The following is a 23,805-nucleotide window of genomic DNA, read 5'->3' as shown; positions in this document are numbered from 1 at the left end:
TACTGATGTGGGAAGAACTGAAAATAACATAGACAAGAAATTTCAGAAGCTACTTAAGATGTGTAGAAGAAAACAAAATAAAAGAAAAAAGTGACTCACCTGTCAGAGAAAAATTCTTCCATAGCTTTACGAGCTTGGCTACTTTCCAGTTGCTTTTCTAAATACTGAAGACATTCCTCCAAGATGGATTCATCCAGCCCGCTGAGGAGCAAAGTTAAAAATTTTAAAAAAATAAAGTCTGAGGGATAGAGAGATAGCATAGCAAGTAGGGTACTTCCCTTGCACAGAGCTGACCTGGGTTTGACCCCCCAGCACCCTATCTGGTCTCCTGAGCCCTGTCCAAGTGACGACAGTACACAGAACCAAGAAAAAGCCCTAAGCACCCCTGGGTGGGAATGAATAAAATGAATAACTAAAGCAAATTAATAATACAAAGTCTGTATCACTGTCTTCCTAAAACTATTAAAAATCTTAAGTTTATTAACCCCCTGAGGGCAATTTTCAACTATTTTGCTCAAGTTTGGCATAAAGCTAAGAAAACACTCAATTTTTAAGAAAGGACTACAATATGAGCTAACTTATAATCCATGACAATGTTCAAAGGATCACTGCTAGGATCTTAAAATTATTTCAAAGTAATAATAGTTCTTCAATTTTTGTTTCATTGCTAGACAACTATAAGTAACATATCTGAAGCAAACTTTACAATTCAGCTTATACCCTAATTTTGCAATTATTATTTTTTGGGGGAAAGAACATTTTAGACCATTAGTTGCCAAACTTAGCTAACTTACCACCCCTTTTCAGAAAAAGAAAAACAACAAAAACCAAAAAAACACTCAATGTCCCATGAGAAATCTACCTTCCTGAAGCAGACAAAAAGAAAGTGCCCTTTAAGGATCAAGCCAGCAGCCCCTGAGGGCAGTATCACATACCCTGAAAACAGTACTTTAGACAAATCATTTTTTCATAGCAAAACTGTCTCAATTTATATTCTTTATATTTTCTTTTTAGAAAAGATTGGCCCCCCATGGGGCTGGAGCAATAGCACAGGGGGTAGGGCGTTTGCCTTGCACGCGGCCGACCCGGGTTCGATTCCCAGCATCCCATATGGTCCCCTGAGCACCGCCAGGGGTAATTCCTGAGTGCAGAGCCAGGAGCAACCCCTGTGCATCGCCGGGTGTGACCCAAAAAGAAAAAAAAAAAAAAAAAAAAAAAAAGAAAGAAAGAAAAGATGGGCCCCCCAAAAAATAAAAATAAAAAAATAAAAATTTAAAAAGATTGGTGGGGCTGGAACGACAGCACAGCAGGCAGGGCGTTCGATTCCCAGCATCCTATATGGTCCCCAAGTACAACCAGGAATGATTCCTGCGTGCAGAACCAGGAGTAACCCCCGAGCATCACTGGGTGACCCCCCAATAAATAAAAATAAATAAAAAAGACTGGTGTTGGAACATTTAATATCTGAAATAATTATAATATGGAACAACACTGTAAACCACAGGGTTTAAATAAAGTAAAAACAAATTTTTTAAAATTTTTTTAAAGAAGAAGAAAACAAGGGTAAGACCGACAGAGGGAAGAAAAATAAATAAACCCAAAATGAAAACCAGGATTCTACAATAAGCAAAGACAGATAATCCTGACACTGTGCAATTTTAATTTGAAGATTTTAGTGGAATAAAACTGCAATTTGCTCAACTGTTGTTTATAATACATTTAAATTAACATGAACTTTGTTACCAAGTTTGAAAATATAGTGGAACTACCCAATTTGAAAAACAACTACCCAGCCCAGAGTGTGTTCACAGAAATATTACAAACTACCTATGGGGCCAGAGAGATAGTACAGAAAGTAGGGCATTTATCTTGCATATAGCTGACCCAGGTTCATATCCAGCACCCCATACGGTCCCCTGAACACTGCCAAGAGTGAATACAGAGCTCAGAGCCAGGAGAAACCTCTGAGCACCACTAGGTGTGGTAAGCCCAACCCCAGCTAAAACAAAACAAAACAAAACAAAAAAAAAAACGGTACAGAACCAGAGCTGATGCCATAATACAGTGGCCCCCATACAGTCACCCAAGCACCACCAGGAATAATGCCTGACCACATAGCCAGGAGTAACCCCTGATCATTGCCGGGTGTGGCCTTCCCAAAAGAAAAATTTTTAAAAATTAGAAATACAGAACCATTCTGTTACATAATAATGAATTAAATCACCACATAATGCCAAGGTTGGTGCAATGTCACAGGGAGTTAACTGTTCTCAAGCTGACTCACCTATTGGGATCTGCATGATTAGCCAGAATGTTGTAACAACCAGTGATCAGTTTCTCATAAACCCGAGCCAAGAACTCATCAGACTCTGCAGGGCCCAGGATGCGTTCCAGGGAGTTACTACTGATTTCAGCAACACTCTCAGTACTTGACTCCAAAAGAAGAGGGAGCAGTGTCTGGATAACCTGTGGTGGATTCATCTCATCGGACCAACTATAGCAAAGAAAACAGAACCCAGTTAGTGAAAATATTTCCCGAATATTTTAGGGAAATGCAACCATTCAATGAGAAGGGATTTTATTCCAGTTTCATTTCTATTTTGTAGATAAGTATAGTTATACATCTAGATTCTTCTTTCTTATATCAGAAGCAAAATACATTTTTAATGAAATATCTATTTATAAAAATAATGGATTAATAAAACTGTATTTTAGAATATTTCTTAAAAATTAGTTGAAACCTAAGCAAGTTGCAGACAACTCTTCTAAAAAAGTTATCAAAACTTTGGATGAGTATCCAGCGAGAGCATGTACTAAAGATCTAAACAATGGCCTTACACATGCAGAAATATATGGTCTACATCCCCAGCACCAAAACCAATATGACAAATGTGGACCAATTTATATAGTCCACAAAGTAGTAGCACAGCTTTAAGGAACTTGCCTGGCTTGTCTAAGGCCCTGCGATCAATACCTAGAATAAGAACAACTATAGCACTATCGCACTGTAGCACTGTCGTCCTGTTGTTCATAGATTTGCTTGAGCAGGCACCAATAACGCCTCCATTGTGAGACTTGTTGCTACTGTTTTTGGCATATCAAATACGCCACGGGGAGCTTGCCAGGCTCTGCCGTGCGGGCGGGATACTCTCAGTAGCTTGCCGGGCTCTCCAAGAGGGACGGAGGAATTGAACCCAAGTAGGCCTCGTGCAAGGCAAACCCACTGTGCTATCGCTCCAGTCCCGAATAAGAATAAGAACAACAAAAGGCAAAATAATCTGTTCACTGGTCTGCTCTAGTTTCTATAATGGCAAAAGTCCAACTCCCAAAATAATTCTGGAGAAATATTATTCTAAACTCATCATAATCACCTTAAAATAAACCCAAGGGCAGTCCAAATCATAACATAATTTAAAGTCAACATACCTTTATGGGAAAAAAAACAACCTGCACAAAAAAATTCTATTAAAAAATAATTCTGCTACACCCAAGAATAGTAGAGGTGAGTACTAGGAGGACTGTTCCACGGCTTGGAAACCGGCCTCACATGCTGGGGGAAAAAGCAGCTCAGATAGAGAAGGGAACACCAAGTAAAAGGTGCTTGGAGGGCCCGCTCGGGATGGGAGATGCATGCTGAAAGTAAATTACAGACCGAATGATGGCCACTCAATGCCTCTATTGCAAACCACTGACACCCAAAGGAAAGAGAGAGAGAGAGCAAAACGGAATGCCCTGTCACAGAGGCGGGGCAGGGTGTGTGTGTGGGGGGGGGGGCAGGCTGGAGGTGGTGGGAGGGATACTGGGATCAGTGGTGGAGAATGGGCACTGGTGGAAGGATGGGTACTTGATCATTGTATGACTGAAACGTAAGCACAAAAGTTTGTAAGTCTGTAACTGTACCTCACGGTGATTCATTAAATAATAATCATAATCATAATTCTGGCTAACACACACTAAAGCAATAGGCTCTCTTTACTCTAGATGCACATATGAAAGCCATTATTATATAGCCATTAATACCTGCATTATCCTCCACTAGCAATAACGGAATTCAAATACAGAAGCCAATGGGACTAATAATAAGTACTTACACAATGAGATCTCCAGTTAACCTGACCAGTGAGAGCAGGGTGTGCTTCAAGGAAGCCGCCAGAGGCAGACTCTGACCACACAGAGTCCCCAGGTGAGCAGCCTGTACAGCACTTATGTAACTCTCTGAAGGAATGGTGTCATTGGCAAAGGCATTGCGCTGAAAGGAGGCAAAACAGACACAAATGGGTGGAATGTCTAATAGGGAGAAAAAATAGTCATATGGAGGAAAAATGAGTCAGAATGACATAAACTAGAACTCGACCAAGGGTTACAAACAATGGTCTCAAGCTAGCACATAGCTGGAAAATAGTCCACTGTGAGAAGAAAAATGGGATGGAGATAAAGGAAGCAGATAAAGAACCACAGACAGTACAAATTAATATGCTTAAAAAACCCATTTCAATTAATCAAGTATACCATATTGAACTATGAAATTATAAAATCACTGCTCTGGATTTTGCAATACACTTTGGTTTCTATTACAAAAATTTTAATTGTCTATATAGTATGGATGGGTGGCATAAATAGACATCATGATTACAAAGCTGAGATAACAAGATGATTATTTGCCTTTTCTAAAGAACTACAATAACGGAATAGAGGAAATTAAGTAGAGCATATAAAAAATCAAGTAAATTGACAAAAAGACTCAACAGGACTTCTAAAAGTCTAGAGAAACTTAAAAGCTACTCCATAAAATTCTGACAAAGGGACTGTGCAGACAGACCAAACAAATGGCAGCAGATGTGGCTTGCATGCTGGTGGCCTGAGTTTGATCCCTAGCTCTACATAGCTCTTCAGCACCACCAATGAAGTTCTGGTGGGGTCTAGTACCAGTGCCCCTGAAAACTGAACACTGGGCCATATGGTCTAAGGTCTAAACTTGAGTCACCATGAGGAACCTCAGTCCCCAAGTAGCACTGGGAGGGCCCAAATTTGGTGAACATTTCCTTAGAATTCTATAACAAAAAAATTTACTAGGCACTTTACACTTAGTATGATTCTCCTATCCCAACATTTAACAGATGAAGAAACTAAGGCTCACAGTAATAAAGTGATTATACTATAAATGGGGTTACTTCTCAGTGAAAGAACTATGAGGTGGCATTTCAGTACTTCAAGAAACAAAAAAAAAGACTGTAGCATATCAGTCTCTTGGTACCCAGTTTAAGTCTAAAGAACACAAGAATGGAACACAGAAAGAAAAAAAAAAAACCAAAGGAACAGAACACAGAATTAGTGGTCTGGATTTCTATTCCTAAAGTTAAAAAGACAATTACCCAGGATCCAATGTTGGGAAATTCATTGGTGTTGATATTGTTCCAGGATTCACACACAGTCTGCACAGATGATGGCAAGTTCTGAACCAGTGTTGGACCTGGAGGTGAGAGAAAGGACAAGGAACCATAAGAGAGGACAGACAGAAAACATTTAAAATCAAGTCCAAATTCAGACACACTATCACACAAGCTGTTAAAATAATTACTATGAGGGCCTAATGATAGTGCAGCAACTAAGATGCTTGCCTTGCATGTGGACTATCCAGGTTCTATCCCCAGCACTGCAATGGGGAATGGGAGCAAGCCTTGAGCACATCCTGTGTGGTCCAACTGCCCCCCAGTCCCCATGAAGTCACAGTGAGATCACCAACATAATATCTATGAGATCTTAGGTGGTTATTTCAATAATAAGACTATAACTATAACCAGGAACCAGCTAACTGCTGACTAGCTAACAATCTCAATGTAAGATTCGTATTTCCCATTATTTTTACATTCTAATATTTTTCATTTATAATACGATTTAAAATATTCAAAATAGGGACAATTAGCCTTTAATGCAGCTGATCTGAATTCCAACCCCAGCACCCTAAGAATCCCGAGCCTAACAGTGTAAGCCCTGACTTCAAAGCCAGAAGTAAACCCTGAGCACTGCTAAGTGTGGCCCAGAGACAAAAGAAGGAAGGAACAGCAATTAAAGTACCAGAATTTATTTCTATAAGTGAGAATATATGAATATTCCAAAGTATTCAAGCTTAAAATTACAAGTGGCTATAAATTCCAAGAAAAGTTACTACTGCAATTAATTCAGTCCTGCGTATTATCTTATCCCTATACAGAATTCTGACCAGATCATCCCTAAAGAAGGGAAGAGGTATTTCCAGGTGCAAAACAGTAGCTTGTTAATGTTTCTAACCTCTACAAAAAAAAGACCAAATGTGTGGTAATAACAAAACATTTTAGAACCAACTGCTCTTGCTTGCTTGGGATCCAAACTCCACTAGCTTCAAGCTAAGGAATTCGGAACAAATAAATTCTCAAGTCTCAGTTTCCTAAAACAGGATAGTAACAACTTAGTTCATAGGATTACTCTGATGATCAAAATAAACAACCTGGACGAGGGAATAACTAAATGGCAAAGCACCTGCCTGCCTTACCAACATGAGGTCTCAACTTCCATCCCTAGCACCACCCCAAATGTGGCATATGCGATCCTGAGACCACAATAAAAAGTGTGTTCATGAACAGACATCATTTGAGTGTGTGCAAGTAAAATCAATGGAAGTTTATGATCCCCAGGAGCACTGAGACAAAAATCTATAAACTCTACTGAGCACGGTTACCACCCAGTCACCACAAAAAGAAAAAGAAAGGGAGAAATAAAATTTAACACACTAAAAACAAAAACCAGGGCCAGCGCAATAGTACAACAGACAAGTGCTTGCTTGCATGTGGCCAACCTAGGTTTGACCACTAACATCCCATATGGTTGCCTGAGCACTGGAAGGAGGAATAATTCTTTAATGCAGAGATGTCCTGAGCACCATTAGGTGTAACCCCCTGCCCCACCACCAAAGAGAAAGTTCTTTAAATTTTTCAAAAACCAGGGCCAGAGCAATTGTACAGTGGGTAGGGTACTGGTCTTGCATGCAGTTGTGATCTCCAGCACCACATTCGGTTCCCCAAGCTCTGCCAGCAATGAACTCTGAGCAGTCAGGAATAAAACCTGAACACTGCTGTGTGTGACTCAAAAAACAAAATCAAATCCAGACAGACCTTTGTCAATGCCTGATATAGAAGTTCCAAATAGCAAATCCAGTAAGCAGTGAGGGCCAAAAGCAACAGTAGTAGTAGTAGCAACACCAGTACAAAAATTATCTTTCAAGAGCACATTCACCTACCCAGTGTGTTTGCCTTGCACCGACTGGAGCCAACAGCCAAGACAGCAGCAAACCCATGCAATTTCTCCTGGGAAGGTTTTTCAGTGGACCCCTCTTCATTAAAGTTCTGTAGCAAATAAGCTCTAAAATAAAAGCAGATGTAAAAGATGAAGGAATCTCGTCCCATCGTAGAAGAAACCAACCCTAGACAAGCTGAAAACCTGTACCTGAGTTTCCTAATCCATGAAATGGAGTCAATACTGCCAGTCTTTCCCTGATACATCATGAAAATTCCAAGAACAATTCTTTCCTAAAATATCCTATTCTCTAAAATACTCCCAAAATGATTCCAGGACAAATAAATTTGAGAAACATTGACTACTATTATCAATTCCTCTCTCCTTCCACCTCTCTCCAATCAGAAAACTATGTACTCTAAAAGATTAGAGAATACTTCACATATGTACATATACATATATATCATATATAGGTATACTTTCTAAAAAATAACTAAGTTAATTTACCCAGAACTTCCCAAACTTCTCCAGAAAAAAATCTATGAAACCTCAACTGAAAATACTGGCCTAAGGTCAGATCAGAGCCCACCATCTCTCAGAGGGTGACTTGGTCAGCTTTGTTACTCTCTACTCCCCCAGCACTTAGAGAGCACTGGCAAATAGCAAACACTTGTCTTTGTCACTTATGTCTCTGCTATTATCTGTTCACAAATTCTGCCTCAAGTAATAGCCCTTTCTATAATGCAAGTAATTTAAGCTAAAATAATAAGTTTTTAAAATAATCCAAGTCTCATAACAGGAAAGCCTCAGAAACTAAGAGCCCAATGGTAAACTCCTACAGAAATCAGAATAAGCAGGTAAACAGAAAGGGACTCTGAAAACTATCAAAAGGGACAACCTGTCGTCAGCTCCATTACCTTCAGATGGCAACTCAGATCAGTTTACCAAATTAATCAATATATCATAAAATTTAATGAGCACTAAGACTTTAATCTTAATAACAAATGAGTGTTCAAAAGGTTCCATTACTTAAATCCTACAAGTAAAAAATATAAAAAGTACTTAAAGGTGTATAGAAATTAGAATTCCCCTTTACTCCTTTACTATCCAAAAATCCCCTCACTTCCTTCATGTTAGACAATCTTTTAATAAGAGGGGGAAAAAAATTAAGATAAAGAGGTAAACATTTGTAAAATGTGGAGTCACTGGGAACCTGCAAAGATTAAACAGTACTTAGATGTAAAACTTCTCATTTTGAAGGATTTTCAAGTTCCTGAAAACCACCCAAGAATCAAAATTCCCCCTTTCCACCATCTCTGGGCAGGTAGCCTATCGAACCTTGTGAATGATGCGTAGGTGTCAATGAGCTGCAGTGTGGCTGGAAGCAGATTCTTCGTTATCTCAGATGACTTATGAGGATCAGTCTCAGCAGCCATCTTAGAAAAATGCTCATCCAGAGAGACTTGGACCTTTGAAATAGCAGCATCAAGAGTGTAGATGGACTGCAGACTAGGAATTTCATGGAGCTGCAGGATGGTGGTACAATCGATGGTACAGAATGATGAAATCTTAAAAAATACACAAGATTTAATTAGCTGTGGCAAAACCCTAGAGCAGAAGCCAAATTTTGTTACTGTTTTCAAAACTAACATACCTGGCGAGCAAAGTATTCCTCTACAATTTCAACATCGTATTTCACTGAGCTGCACTTAGTAGATGCCAATTCTAGGAGAGAACCAGCATGTTCAGCCTTCATTCCCTGTCGGATAAGGTGATCCTATTTGGGGGGAAGAGGAGGAAATAGGAAATCAACACATTATAGATCCTTCTTAAGCCACTGGAAAGTTTTCCCCAGGGTGTCATGACGCTGTCTTGTACATACTCCTTGGCCCACTAAGACATTCATAATGCACCTCACATGTAGCCCTGGCATGGCCTGGCAAGACTGAACAGCAGCAAAACAGAATGACGGGACCCTTGTGCCTTTACACTGGACTGGCTCAGGTTACGGAATACTCACTGCTTCCCTCTGGATCACTGAATAGGTCAGTACTCTGTCCCTGGCTGCTAAGCTTCTCTTTGGGGGGTTAGAAGGCTTGGGTGCTTAGCAGTCATCTTAGTGTCCCAGAAATATCGGAGTGCTTCAGCTACATCAAGAACTTTGGTTATTATAGAAACAAGATTCCACAACTCTGGAAATGTATGCTTGCTACAAAATTATAGGTGCCAGTTTGCTGATACTTGCTAAACTTGGAATTTTGGAGTTGAATGGAGCCCACCGGTCATAATATGTGCCTATGCAGACTCATGAAGAATTTCAAATGTCTACTAATTTAAGTGTATTACAATTAAAAGGTTTTTACATTCTGAAAATTCACTTCAAAAAGGACAAATGCACCAGAGCGGCAGTATAGTAGATAGGCCACTTGCCTAGCATGTAGCACCCCATATGGTCCCCCAAGCGTTGCCAGGAATAATTCCTAGTGCAGAGCCAGAAGTAACCTCTGGGCATAGCCATGTGTAGCCCAAAAACAAAAAAGCAAAAAAAACCAAAAAGGTCAAATGCAGGTGAGGGAGACAGTACAGTGAGTAGGATGGTTGCCTTATGTGACCCAAGCACATTTGAACCCTGGCGTACCTCAGCAGCATGAGGAATAATACCTGAGTGCAGAACCAGAAATAAATCCCTGAGTATCACTGTGTATAGCCTCAAAATAAAAATAAATAGGACAAAATTTTTTTTTAAAAAAAGACTGGTGTTGGGGCCAGAGCGATAGCACAGCGGGTAGGGCGTTTGCCTCGCACGCGGCTGACCCGGGTTCGATCCCCAGCATCCCATATGGTCCCCCGAGCACCGCCAGGAGTAATTCCTGAGTGCAGAGCCAGGAGTAACCCCTGAGCATCGCTGGGTGTGACCCAAAAAGCAAAAAAAAAAAAAAAAAAGACTGGTGTTGGAATGTTGTGTGAATGAAACCCACTAAACAAAATCAGCGTACTTCAAATTAAAGAAAAAAAAAACACACAAAACGTGTAGAGGGGAAAACAATGAGCCATTATTAGGCCTGTTATTATTCTACCTAAGAAGTGGGCTGTAGATAAAAATCTTATTATAATATATATATTTTTTGGCCTTTTAGTCCACACCAGCAATGCTTGGGGATTGCTCCTGGCTCTGCACTCAGGAATTACTCCTGGAAGTGCTCAGAAAACCATATGGGATAGCGAGGATCAAATAGGGGTCGGCTGCGTGCCAGTCAAACACCCTCCCCACTGTACTATTCCTCTGGCTCCATAATATTCTTGTAGAGTCCACCTCTTGTATGATGATATTGCTCCTTTATTGACTGGTAAAGGGATGAATGTAATTTTCACACCAGTGAAGTCACACCAGCGGAGCTGAGGGCGTATTTCCTGGCTCTGGAAATCAGTACTGGCGCTGCTCAAAGGAGCATATGGGATGCCAGAAATCAAATCTGGATTGGGCACATGCAAAGCCAATGCCTTACCTGCTCTACTCTCTCCAAGCCCCACAAGTGGTGAATATTACATATCAACAATGAGAGACCTAGAACCACAGGCCCTACTCAAAAGTGTAAAAAACTCCTCTTATGTAGTACCTGTTCTTTTGCTGATCATAAAGTAAAGACCAACTCTGAAATTACAATAAATAAAATTACAAAAAGATGCCCCTCAACGCCAGGCTCTGTGTAATAGAGTTTGGTACCTTTATCCAGTTGACATAGGAGCTAATTCGGAGGCGGGAAGACCACCGCAAAGTGTGTAAGATGTCGCATTCACTCATCTCAGGTGAGTTTGTGGCCAGTTGGTTCATGTAAGTTTTTGATGGTGGCAAAATTCCTAGTATCCTCCAAAGTATCAAGAAGTAGTACTGAAGGGCACAGGCCTCCTAGAAGAAGCAAAAGCAGCAACTGGTATTACCTTATGATCTCTTATGCAGTAAGAACTACTACAAACAGAACAGTTAAACCAGAGCTGTGTGGAGCCTCAATTTTCAGCTGAGACTTGGATTTCATTCTAAAAAATATGCTTAATGGGGCCAAAGAGATATCATAACAAGTAGTGCACTTTTTAAACTGAACGTGGTCTCCAAACAACTACTACTCTATATATGAAAATAGAAATTGTTTTTTTTTAAAAATTTGACAAGATTAATAAAAATGCGCTCAGAGGGGGCTGCTCTTAGGAGGGGAGGCCAGCAAGGCAAGGTGCTCCCTGGTATAAGGCAAATACATACTCCCAGCACCACATACAGCCCCCAAAAGCACTGCCTAGAGCGACTCCTGAATAGAGAGCCAGGAGGTAGTCCTGAGCAATGCCAGGTGTGACACAATCCTCCCCTATACACAAAAACCTGGTCTTAAGAAAACCCAACGCCTCCATAATTTAGCATTTAACCAAAGGAGGGAGACATTTTCCTCAGTAAACTTGCTAGCAGCTGATCTTTTCTGTATCTTAAACTGCTTCTATGGCTTCAGAGGTGCAGAGACCACAGAAAAATACTATGAATCCCCAGAAAAAGACTTAAGTATGAGGTCTCAACATCAGCCATCAATCAGTATTCATAGAAGATACTATATTTAAGTGGCTAGTAATTCTCAAAAGACACACTTTCAATTCTATAAAAATGAAAAACTTATATCCAAAATAAATATAAACACTGCAAATTAGATAGAAATACTATTCTGTCTGTAAATGTCACAAACAGATACTATATAACGGATTAGACTCAGAAGGCATTCTTGGTAGCACTGCTCCCAAATTAGCAAGCACATCCCAAGCTCATTGTAATTCACACAGGGGTCCATAACCTTACCAGAGCTGTTACATTCTTATTTTCCTTTCTCCTGACTGTATCAAGCTGGGAGCCAGCTGCAAGAAGGGTTGTCAATGCAGTGTAAAGCTCATCATACTTGATAAGCTTGGAGAAAAGAACATCGCAAGCCTAATTAAAAAAAAAAAAAAAAAACCTTAATTTTAAAAATATCCTTATAACCCAGTTAATAATTACCATCTCTTAACTTCATTTAATTTCTCAATGCAGTAGGCTCCCATTTAGAGACGTCATTAAGTTTATGGACTAGCGGTGAGAGCACAGAACTAAAAGCTTTACTATAAGTAACATGCTCTCCCCATTGAAATGTTTGTACGGGTACTAAAGACACGGTACAGTGGGCAAGCTACTTAGGCCAACCTGAGTTCAATCCCCAGCAACACATATGGTACTAAGAACACTACCAGAAGTGATTCCTAAGCCAGGAGTAAGGCCTGAGCACCCCTCGCTGTGGCCTAAACCCAAACCAAAAATTTTGTATGGAACAAATGCTCAGATAGTTTTAAAGACTACTGTTATTAGAGATACCAAACACTAAGAAGAACATCCCCAATTGCAAAAGCGAGCTCAATAAATAAACTAAAGAAAATATATTTTAAGAATAAATTCAAATGCAAATATAGACCATTCTCTCTCTACAGAAGTCAGTAATCCCCTCTCCTCTGGAGAGGCTAATTTTGGTGGAGAATATCTGACAAGATAAAACATGGGGCTTTAAAATCCTGATACCACTGTATCGAGTCGGTTCAAATCATCCTCTGAAGCTTCTGGAGACAGGACACAATAGAATCTGGGTTGTGGGACAGCATCTGAAAAAGAGAGTACTTTATTCTCAACTCTTTTCAATAAATATTAACTATAAAACAGTATCTTTAGGTCATGGTCCCCCAAAGCTGGCTCCACTAACATTCTAGCTCAGATCATTTCTTGCTGTGTGTGGCAGTATCCTGTGCACTACAGCCTACCTTCCTAACCTATCAGACACAAATCCGTATTGTGTTGGGGTGTTACCCCCCCCAAAAAAAAGAGCCAATAGTAGAAGGCTGCTGCATACGATAATCGGACACAATATGAATCAGAGTGTCTCTGACACCCCTTACCTATACTGCTTTGTTCAGACAAGAGACAGTACAGTGGGCAGGATAGACGGATGAATAGATGGACGGAAGGACGGACGGACGGACGGACACACAGACACAGATACACACACACACACACACACACACACACACACACACACACACACACACACACACACACGGCTACACGGCTGCAAATGGAAAAGTTTAAGCAGCCTACACTATAGACTATTTAGCAACATCCTGATTTCTGCCCATTTTAATATCAGCAGCAACCTTCTAATTTTAACAGCCAAGTGTTTCCAGACATTGCCAAATACCCATTTTAGGGGTGGAAGCAAAACCAACCCAGTTCAGAGGCACTATTCTAAGAATCAACTGGAGGGCAATACCATCATCACATCAATCAGCAAAACTCTATCATTACACTGATGGTATTACATAGGAATGCTATTTCCCCAGTTCAGAGGGACTACATAATAAGCCGTCCCAGTGATATTAGACTCATAGTAGGCTGAGGGAGGCGTGATGAAAGCTTCCACAGAAACATACTTAACACTGAACAGTCCTCAGTATGAGACAAAACATATTAAAAATTAAAACAAGCAGTATCTCATCAGAATAAAAGACAACTGTACAGGAATTTGCTTTGCTTTGTTTTGGGAGCTACGCCGCCAATGTTCAAGGCTTACTCCTTGAACTCAGTATCACTCAGGTATCACTCCTGGCAGGGCCCAGGGGAACCATATGAGGTGCCAGGAGTTGAACCTGGATTGGTCACATGCAAGATAAGCGCTTTACCTGTTTCACTTACTCTCGGGCCCAGAGAATGGACAGTGTAGGGTCAGAAGATAGTACAGGGGTCAGGGTACTTAAGGTACATGCAGTACCAAATGGCTCCTTGAGCACTGCTGGGATCATCCCCAAGCACAGAGCCCAACAGTGTCCCATAAGCACCATCAGGTATGGGCCCCCAAACAAAACAAAAGCAAAATACCAGAATGAACAACTGTCATTAAGAAAAGCTGGAGAAAATATCACAGTTCCCATTAACTTACTCAGACTGAAAAGAAATTTAGCTGGGGGTTTGAAATACATACCTAAGAGAATTATTCCGAGTAGCAGGAACCCACAACCCGCAACTTAAGGGCATACAGAGATTCTAAGTTCCTGCATCTCAAATATTTTCAGTTTTTTTTTTTTGTAAGTAAATCTAGAATATCCTCAGCATATTTCTAAAACGCTTTAAATCCTGAGGAATTTGCTATCTAGAGGGAGTCAACTAAGTCAAATAATCAAAGATTCTTAAGGAGTCTATTAGATCTAAATTCAATTCCGCCAGCAAGAATCAGAGTATCATGAGTCAACCTGTTACTGACAATCTTCTTTCTGACCTGATGAAAAGTGCTTAGACCAGTTCTCTTCTACTTCTTTAAATCCATGATAGAGAGGTGTGGTTGCCCGACGGCTACTGCTGTCCTGGGATCCATTCGCCCACCCAAAAGGAGGACTTAGGAGGTTATGTTGCACCTTTCGAAAAACACATACTCAAGTCAAAAAAGTGATAATACATTCACCATCCCACTATCTTACTCTGGCATGCTAACAAACTGGCAGAACAAAGTTTGGGTAACTCATGGGGCGGCAGAGATAGTAGAGTAGATAGAACACTTGCCTTACACACAGCCGACCCAGGGTCCATCTCTGGCACCCCATGATTCCCAGAACCCTGCCAGGAGTGATCCCTGAGCACAGAGCCAGAGAAAGCCCTAAGCATGCCAAGTGTAGCCAAAATATCTAACCCTGCCCTACCCAACACCACAAAATAGTCTCCAAAAGATCTTAAATACTGCTAAATACACTGTGGGTAGGGCATCTGCCTTACATGCGGCCGACCCGGGTTCAATTCCCAGCATCCCATATGGTCCCCTGAGCACTGCCAGGGGTGGTTCCTGAGTGCAGAGCCAGGAGTGACCCCTGTGCATCGCCGGTTGTTACCCAAAACAAACAAACAAAAGAACTGCTAAATATAAGGCCAAAAAGAGAGTACAGTGGGCAGGACACTTGCTTCTTGCACACCACCGATGTGGGTTCAATCTCTGGCATCCCATATGATCCCCCACTGTCAGGTGTGATCCCTGAGTGTAGAGCCAAAAGCCCTGAGTACTGCCAGGTATGGTCAAAGAACAAAATTAAAAATTTCTGTCCAACCTTCATTCAACCACTCAACACACACTTTTTTTTTTTTTTTGCTTTTTGGGTCACACTTGGCGATGGTCAAGGGTTACTCCTGGCTTTGCACTGAGGAATCACTTCTGGCAGTGCTCAGGGCATCATATGGGTGGGATGCTGGGAATCAAACCTGCATTGGCCGCGTGCAAGGCAAACACCCTACCTGCTGTGCTATCACTCCAGCCCCTCAACAAATACAGTTGATCCTTGAATAACATGGATAAGAATTGCATGGATCCTCATATACAAAGAACCTGAGGCTTTTACTAATTCTAAGTATGTGCAGAGGGGTGATGGAGGGATGATGGGGGGACAGGGGGTTTTTGAAATATCTATCCTCTGCATATAGCAAAAGAATGGCTGTAGTTAAGATTTGGGGGAGTGAAAACTCATGATTTTTGGTTGCCTTGAGTTATCAAAGTTCAACTGTACTCATCCAAGGCGAAGTACAGGACACTGTGCTACATGAAGTTGTCAAAGCAGAGTAATTCAAGGAAGAAAACAATACTTCTAAGCCAATTTTTAACAAGTAGATCAAATCCAATAGTTGGTTCTGGCTAGACATGAAATATAAGTACATAAACACAAGTCCCAGTGGCCCTCCTAAGGCTACAATATCCAAATACCCCAAAAAAGCAGAGCACTGTGGTTTCGGTCTTGGTAACTACTTAAAGGGTTAAAATTTTAAATAACAGACAGCAGAGCAAAGAGACTGTGTTCATCTGTACCTGCTCAAACAAATACACAGGGGCTTTGGAGTACTGATGAAGCAGATAATCGAAGATCAAAAGGAGGCGAGCCAAGATGAGAGGCACAGAGCGCATCTGGGCATCCATGCTGGCACTCAGTTCCTGGATGATTTGCACAAAAAGGGTCAATATAGCCCTCCGGCCTTTCTCAGTGAAATTGTGGAAAATGAGAAGCAGCAGCTGTAAATGTTCTACGTTCAAATCTTCAGTCTCATTGGGCACCACCCCTTGGAGAGCATTCTGCTTCATTGTTGACAAAAACCTACCACAGAGAAAAAGAAAGTAGGTCTGATGAGGAATATACTCAGAACATACTAAGTGAGTTACAATATTAAGTGCTAATAAAGTTAAACTTCATAAATCCCAGAATTAAGATACCAAATTAAGGGACATTAAAGGATACAAGTTAGACAAGATTAAGTATGTCAGATAAAGCCACAAAAAGTATTTCCAAGAATCCTTCAGTTTTCCCAGCTTTTTTGCAATTGTATTAATATTCACTGTGCCATTTCTGACAAAGGGAAGTACTGCAAACTCCCAGTGGTTGGGCTTTGTTTAATAGGTGAGAGAGCTAGCTAGTACAGTAGATAAGACATTTGCCTTGCAGAAAGATGACCCAGGGTGGATCTGCAGCACTCTAGATAATCCCTTGAGTACTGCCAGGAGTGATCTCTGAGTACAGAGCCAGAAGTAAGCCATGAGCCTAGCCAGGTGTGGCTTTAAAACTAATGATAATGATAGTATCAACAACAACAATAATAAAACAAATCTGGAAAAGTAAAGAGAATTTAAAAAAATGTTTCTAGTTTATACAAGTTTGTACAAGATCACTGCACGATATAAGTCCGATGCATACAAAGTAATGAAAATTATACATTATTCTGAGAAATTATTAGGGTCTTAAGTTTGGGGCGGGGGTAGCGGGGTAAGAGAGATAGTACAGGAGGTCAGCTTGGTTTTGCACACGGCTGACCTGGGTTCAGAACCCAGCATCCCATATAGTCTACTGGCATTGCCAGGAGTGATCTATGAGTACAGAGGCAGAAGTTACTGTGCATTTCGATATGTGAACCCAAGCAAAATCAGAAAGGTTAATTGCTGTTTTTTTCCCCCAGAAAAGCTTTTATGACCCCCAACCCCCCACCTACAACTCCTCCAAATGTATTCAACTGCTTCCATTATCTTAAAGAAAGAGGTTTATGTTCTAATAAGGATCTCCATCAAAATATCCCTATCTCCTAGGCCCTGTCTGTAAGATTCCACCAGAAAAAACAGCACAGGTCTTTGATATTCAACGGAGATTTGTGATTTCTCAAATTCAACAGTAGAGTTTATTTGATCTGAATAAAAGAGTCAAAAGAAAAAGCTTTTTTGTGTGTGTGAGTTTCCTGGTGATGCTCAATAATTACTAGTGGCAGTATTCAGGGTGATCGTTAAGGGATGTCAGGGATCAAACCAGGTTGGTCGTGTGCAAGGAAAGAGCCCCCCATGGTATACTTTAGCTCTGGCCCCAGCAAAGCTTTTCAGGAAAATAAATTGCTTTAGACACTCCTAACCATGTACACAAAAATGGCAAAAATTTCATAAATGCCTTGAAATCTCCCATGTGTGAAAGACAGTTTCTAGACCAGAGCTGATGTATTTCAGCTCTGTAAACAGTGCATCTTCCAACTCCTCTCATTCCACTCTCAGTACTTCAAACACTATCAAAAACCTGTCGCAGAGTCACATATTTACCACAAATAAGATAAACTTGAAAAAGCATATAAGTTTCTATACAGAACTCCTCTTGTGGGTATCTCACCTGTCCCAAACTTTCAGGCATTCAGGCACATCGGGGTCACCTTGAGCGCCGGCTTTATGTTGCCAGATGAGCAGGAGGCGTGAAAGCACAGAGAGGCTCTGAGGGTGGATGTACAGGGGCCACGGGCCCTCGGAAAAAGGGGCAACTCCCAGCTGCTGCAGCAGTGTACTCTGGCATGCAAGACAAGAGAACATTAGCAAAGATAGGAAAGGAGACCAAACGGTTACAATGTGTATATTGTTTATAATGCACATTCAATACACTGGACCAGTGCTCTATAATGTGACCTTTCAATCTGGAAGGAAATGCTTTAAAGAAAGCTGGAACTAGAAACTCAAGTTCAGAAGTAGCTTGGGGGGGAAAATCATTTCACTTAACAAAGGAGAAAAACAAATAAAAACTTAGAACCCCATTAATTTTTGATAGTGTTTGAAAAAAAGTAATACGCTGAGAATAGCAGAACTGAGAAATTTTTCTAAATGGGTAGATCATGAAAAGTCTGTGCCTTCAAAAGAAAATACCTTGGATCACTATACTGGCTAACAGTTTTTCTTTCATAATCAGTTACATAATATAACAACTTGTATTAATAGTATTAGCAGAGATATTCTGAGTCAAGGTATCTAAAATTAATTTTGTTCATTGCCTCCAGCTGAACCATGTCTTTCAAAGAAGCTTAACTTTCAGATTTCTAAATTTCGACTTACCTTTACACACACACACACACACACACACACACACACACACACACACACACACACACACAGAGCAAGATACCAAAGGAGAACAAAGAAAGGTGCTTTCTCATTTGGCTTCAGAAAACACAAATCATCATTATCTCAGACACAGAACAAATTGTAACTCTGCCAAATAAATTTATATTCTTACAAAACATTATAGAAGACGTCTTTCCTTGGAAATACCATTCAAAATGTCAAACATGGACCAGGGAGACAGCTCAACAGGTTGACCACATGCGTGGCATGCAGGAGGCCTAGGTTCAATCCCTTGCACCAGACAGGAATGACCCCAAAACAAAGAGCTTGCAGCCCCCCAAATAAACACTCATGTGCCCCCCAAAATAAAACAAATCGAACTGTCAAGACTAGTTCATGATGTACATAATTAGTCACCTATATGCTCATAGCTCACATACTCGGTGGGTATGTGCTTTACTTACCAGTGAAGAAAATACCGAGGTTTAAGGAAATGAACAAGGACCTACTAAGCACCGGGTACTCAGTGACTAGAGAGAACTCAGAATCAGGAGTAGGCCCTGAGCACAGTCCAGTGTTGCCCAAATTATACCCCAGCCCCCCACAAAAAAAAATAAACCCAAAAATAAAAGACAAAATCTCTCTCTCTTTTTTTTTGGTTTGGTTTTATTTTACTAGTTCTCCCAACAAAGCCAGGCTGAACTGAAAGACTGACATTCTTTTTGTTTTAGGAACATACCTGGCAGTGCTCAAGGATCACCGCTGGTAGTGCTCCGAGAACCACAGATGGAGCAAATGAACCAACCCGGGTTGGCAGCATAAAAGGCAAGCTCTGCATCCACTATACTATCTCACCAGCCCCAGTAACGGACAGATACTAATTTTCCTTCACTTCCTCCCATCAATGAAATTTAGGGGAAGAATTTAAAGCTCCATGTTTAGAAATGGAATGAAGGGGCTGGAGCAATAGCATAGTGGGTAGGGCGTTTGCCTTGCACGCAGCCAACCCGGGTCCATATGGTCCCCTGAGCACCGCCAAGAGTAATTCCTGGGTGCAAAGCCAGGAGTGACCCCTGTGCATCGCCAGGTGTGACCCAAAAAGCAAAAAAAAAAAAAAAAAAAAGAAAAAAAAAAGAAAAAGAAATGGAATGAAAAGGAAAATTTGATTAATTTGATTATTTCCTCTGCCACAGTCAGCAGTTATGAGCCGGGAGGCTACGTGTCCATACAAGGTCTATAATTATGTTTCAAATGCTAAAATAGTAACATCATTACAGGAGTCTGCTAAATCCCATTCTCTGAAGAAAAAACATTTCTTCCCATTTTTATACAAGTTTAGGCAGGAAAGACCAAGTCTACAAACTGAAAATTCTCCAGATAATCTCGGATCTGGGCAAGACAGTGACTTAGCAGAATACTCTAACTATATACAATCGAAGACTACTGAAGACCATGAACATAAATGAGTAACAAAATAATAGAGATGGGACTGGGAGACAGGTTTAAAAAGGGCTGGGGTACATGCAGCAGACATAGGTTTAATTGCCAGGTGCAACATTAAGAACTGACCTTCACCAGCAGTGATGCCTGAGTGCAGACAACAGTAAGCTCTGAGCACAGCTGCGTGTGGCCCCCCCAAAACAAAACAATTTCCTAGAATCCAGTCACAGTTCAAGGGCTTGCACCTTCTCCTAAAGTGATAGAATCTAGGAACTGTTTCCAAATGTTACAATTCACTTCCATAATACCAAGCTATTTGGTAATGGTTTTAAGAATTAATTTTGTGGGCTGTGGAGAGCTCAAAGAGCTGGATGGAGCACTTTCACTTGAAAGGCTGGGTTCCCAATTACTGCTAGGAAACCATACACAAACTCTAATCCTCAGGAATTGAAAAAAATTGAAAACCAATGCTACAGTGGACAAAGAGCTAGGCACTTCTCTTGCACATGGCTGACCTGGGTTTGACCCCCAGCACCCTAAACATCCCCCAAGTCCCAATAGGAGGGATCCCTAAGCGGAGAGCAAGCAGTAAGCCCTGTGTACTGTGAGGTATGGCCCAATCCCTGCCCCCCCATAAAGAAGTAAAGGTGGTGCCAAAGATAGTATAGCAGGCAGGGTTCTTGTCTTTCATGTAGCAAACAGGGTGCAAACCCCAGCACCATATATGGAGCCCCAGTTTCGCCAGGAATGATCTGAGCACAAAATCAGGAATAAGTCCTTAGTACCACCAGGTGTGGTCCAAAACCACTGTAGCACACTGTAGCACTATCCTCCTGTTGTTCATCGACTATAACAGTAACAAGGCCCAAAACCAAAATAAATAAATTTTAAAAAGCTCACAGTCAAGAACTTAAGTTTTAACCTGGTGATGGGTTTACAAATAGGTATGTAGAAGAGCCTCTGTAATCCATATTTGAATATTTGGGTTTGTCTGGTGTTTTTGTTTGTTTTGGGAGGGATTGGGAACACCCCCCAAAATACTCAGGGTTATTCCTAGCTCTGCATTTAGGAATTACTGCTGATGGTGCTCAGGGGACTATGCGGAATGATCAAGCATCCTATATAACACTATACATTCCTCTAACCCTCCTATCTATAATTGATGGAATCTTTTTTTTTTTTTTTGCGCTTTTTGGGTCACACCCAGCGATGCTCAGGGATTACTCCTGGCTCTGCACTCAGGAATTACTTCTGGCAGTGCTTGGGGGACCATATGGGATGCCAGGGATGGAACCCGGGTCGGCCGAGTGCAAGGCAAACGCCCTCCCCGCTGTGCTATCGCTCTGGCCCCAATTGATGGAATCTTTTAAAGTTTTGTTTCTCAGATTACTAATGATGTATGCCATCCATGTTTTGTTAAGAAACTGCATTGGTTGTTTATGTCCACTTATCTACAATCATCATGAGTTGTTTTTTTTTTCCTTTTAGGCCACACCCAACAATGGTCCAGGGCTGACTCCTGGCTCTGCACTCAAGGATCTGCACTCTTGGCAGTGCTCGGGGACCAGAGGCAGTGCTGGGGATAAACCCAAATTGGTCATATGCAAGGCAAATGCTCTAATCATTGTATTATCACTCCGGTCCTCATCACAATTTTTTTTTAATAGCATTTCCTTTTTTAAAAAAGTTTACTGAGTACTTGAGAATAAGGAATACATTTTCTGGACATGAGACGGTTTAATGGACTGAGAACATGTTTGCATGTAGGAGGTCCAGGTTTGATTCCCAGAGCTGCATAGCCCTACAGCAGCTTAAGGAGCAACCCCCGAGCACAGAGCTGGGAGTAGCACCCAAGCACTATCAGGCGTGGCCCACAATGAACAACAACAAAAATAACACATTTCTCTTGAAATTTTTCTAATTAAGGTAGAAGGATACACTGGCACATTCTGGTTCTGTTTTTGTTTTAAGGCAACTCCCAGCAATGGTTGGAAGGGTCATGCAATCGGTACCCAAGACCAAACCCAAGACTCTCGGCTTCTGAAGCATCCCCTAGGCCCCAGTAGTCTTTCAAACTGACTCTTTTCAGTGAAGGGATTCATGAAAAACTGCTTCTCAGTAAATGGACCTGCACTTCCAAGAGAAGATATGGGCCTTATGCTCATTATGTACACATACCTGCAGGTTAGGTGACTGAAGATCGGAAGTCACTAGAGAATGGTTGAAGTGATAAAGAGCAGCAGCAAATTCTTCATCTGATGAACCTTGTAAACAAACAAGAAAAACAACCTTCAAGGAGTTACTTTGACCCATCACACCACCCTGCCCAAAGCCAATCTCCACAAAGAAAAACCCACCATATATATATACTGTCTACTGACCCTTAAGTCCATCTTTGTCCACCTCCTTAATAATACTGGCCAGGGTGGCCATATGGTGTTCTGAAAGAGATACACTCAAATAATTTCGAATAAAATTGTTCCGGGAGTTCAGCATGGAAGAGGTGATGAAGTTCAAAATGTTGGAAGCCAAACCTAAAAACTAAAAATAAAAACAAACAAACAAAAAAACTCGTATCAAGTTTATGAGCCTAGAGTTTCTAAAAATCATGAATATAAATAAGAAATAAAATATACCAATAAATCTCATATGATAAAGAGAATGAATTCTGAATCCCCTACAAGGGGACAATGTTTAAATTTGATCATGTGCTCTACAAAATTCTACAGTTACACAAATGGTATGCCACCTTAATACAAAAGACTTCACGAAATATCCCACAAAAAATATTTGTTTTTCTAAATTCGTATCTTTCTTTGCCTAACTACATCATTGGCTTATTCAATTTTGAAGTTTCTACTATCACTATGTACATAAAGAATTCCAGTTTACTTTTTTGTTAAATTTAATTGTCCACAGAGGAGTACTGGAGTGAAGGCGACTGCTCTGCATACAGCTGACCATGACGCTGTGCATGGTCCAGAGCATGAGTTAGAGTCACTCCTGCACAGACAGGAATAGCCCTAATAAATAAAATTCTTTAACTTATTAAAGTGGCAGGACATGGATCAGTGACAGAGAGCATGCTTTGCATGTATGAGGCCCTGGAAAAATAACAAAGGGACGAAGAATATGACTCAAGCAGAACGCACATCTGGTACGTGTGAGGGCCTGGGTGGGTTCACAGTACCACATAGCTCTGTGAGTACTGCCAGGTGTAGCCCTGATGGCCCCCAAGAACCTGAGTACTCAGGACCTGAGTATTCCCAGTATTGCCACCCTAAAATAATAATAAATAATAAACTGAACTATAAATTTGGGAGGAAAAGGGGCACACCCAATGATGCTCTGGGGTCTCTCCTGGCTCTACACTCAGGAATTATGCCTGGGGGTATTCAGGGGACGATATGGGATGCTGGGGATTGAACCCAGGTTGGCCACATGCAAGGTAAGCACCCTACCTGCTGTATTATCACTCCAGCCCCAACTGAATTGAATTTTATATCACATTCTTTTTAACTTTGGTTCCTGGGCCATCCCCAGTGGTCATGGCCCTGTGCAGGGATCACTGCTCAAAGTGCTCAGGAGACTATTTACCCATTGTTCACATCCTTAACTGAACTATACAAAAGCAAGGATTCTACCTCCGTTCAGTAACAGCTTC

The 23,805-nt window shown here is 41.0% G+C and overlaps 1 protein-coding gene across 9 annotated transcripts in view; it reads right to left on the bottom strand.

Annotated features, from left to right (window-relative positions):
* UBR4 (ubiquitin protein ligase E3 component n-recognin 4) overlaps positions 1-23,805 on the bottom strand; it is a 141,478-nt gene that overhangs the window by 93,175 nt on the left and 24,498 nt on the right. For all 9 annotated transcript variants that reach the window (XM_055140939.1, XM_055140942.1, XM_055140946.1 and 6 more), the window contains exons 16-30: positions 22,523-22,682; positions 22,320-22,405; positions 17,986-18,155; positions 16,161-16,443; positions 14,595-14,730; positions 12,851-12,930; positions 12,104-12,232; positions 10,994-11,176; positions 8,924-9,046; positions 8,608-8,837; positions 7,274-7,395; positions 5,373-5,470; positions 4,092-4,249; positions 2,285-2,494; positions 100-201 (exon numbers count right to left, since the gene is read on the bottom strand). In XM_055140939.1, the coding sequence (XP_054996914.1) occupies positions 100-201; positions 2,285-2,494; positions 4,092-4,249; positions 5,373-5,470; positions 7,274-7,395; positions 8,608-8,837; positions 8,924-9,046; positions 10,994-11,176; positions 12,104-12,232; positions 12,851-12,930; positions 14,595-14,730; positions 16,161-16,443; positions 17,986-18,155; positions 22,320-22,405; positions 22,523-22,682 (2,270 nt within the window). The remainder of the gene's footprint in view (positions 1-99; positions 202-2,284; positions 2,495-4,091; positions 4,250-5,372; positions 5,471-7,273; positions 7,396-8,607; positions 8,838-8,923; positions 9,047-10,993; positions 11,177-12,103; positions 12,233-12,850; positions 12,931-14,594; positions 14,731-16,160; positions 16,444-17,985; positions 18,156-22,319; positions 22,406-22,522; positions 22,683-23,805) is intronic.

Source organism: Sorex araneus, chromosome 5 (assembly GCF_027595985.1).
Source record: "Sorex araneus isolate mSorAra2 chromosome 5, mSorAra2.pri, whole genome shotgun sequence".
NCBI lineage: Eukaryota > Metazoa > Chordata > Mammalia > Eulipotyphla > Soricidae > Sorex > Sorex araneus.
This window is presented reverse-complemented; position numbering and strand designations above follow the sequence as displayed.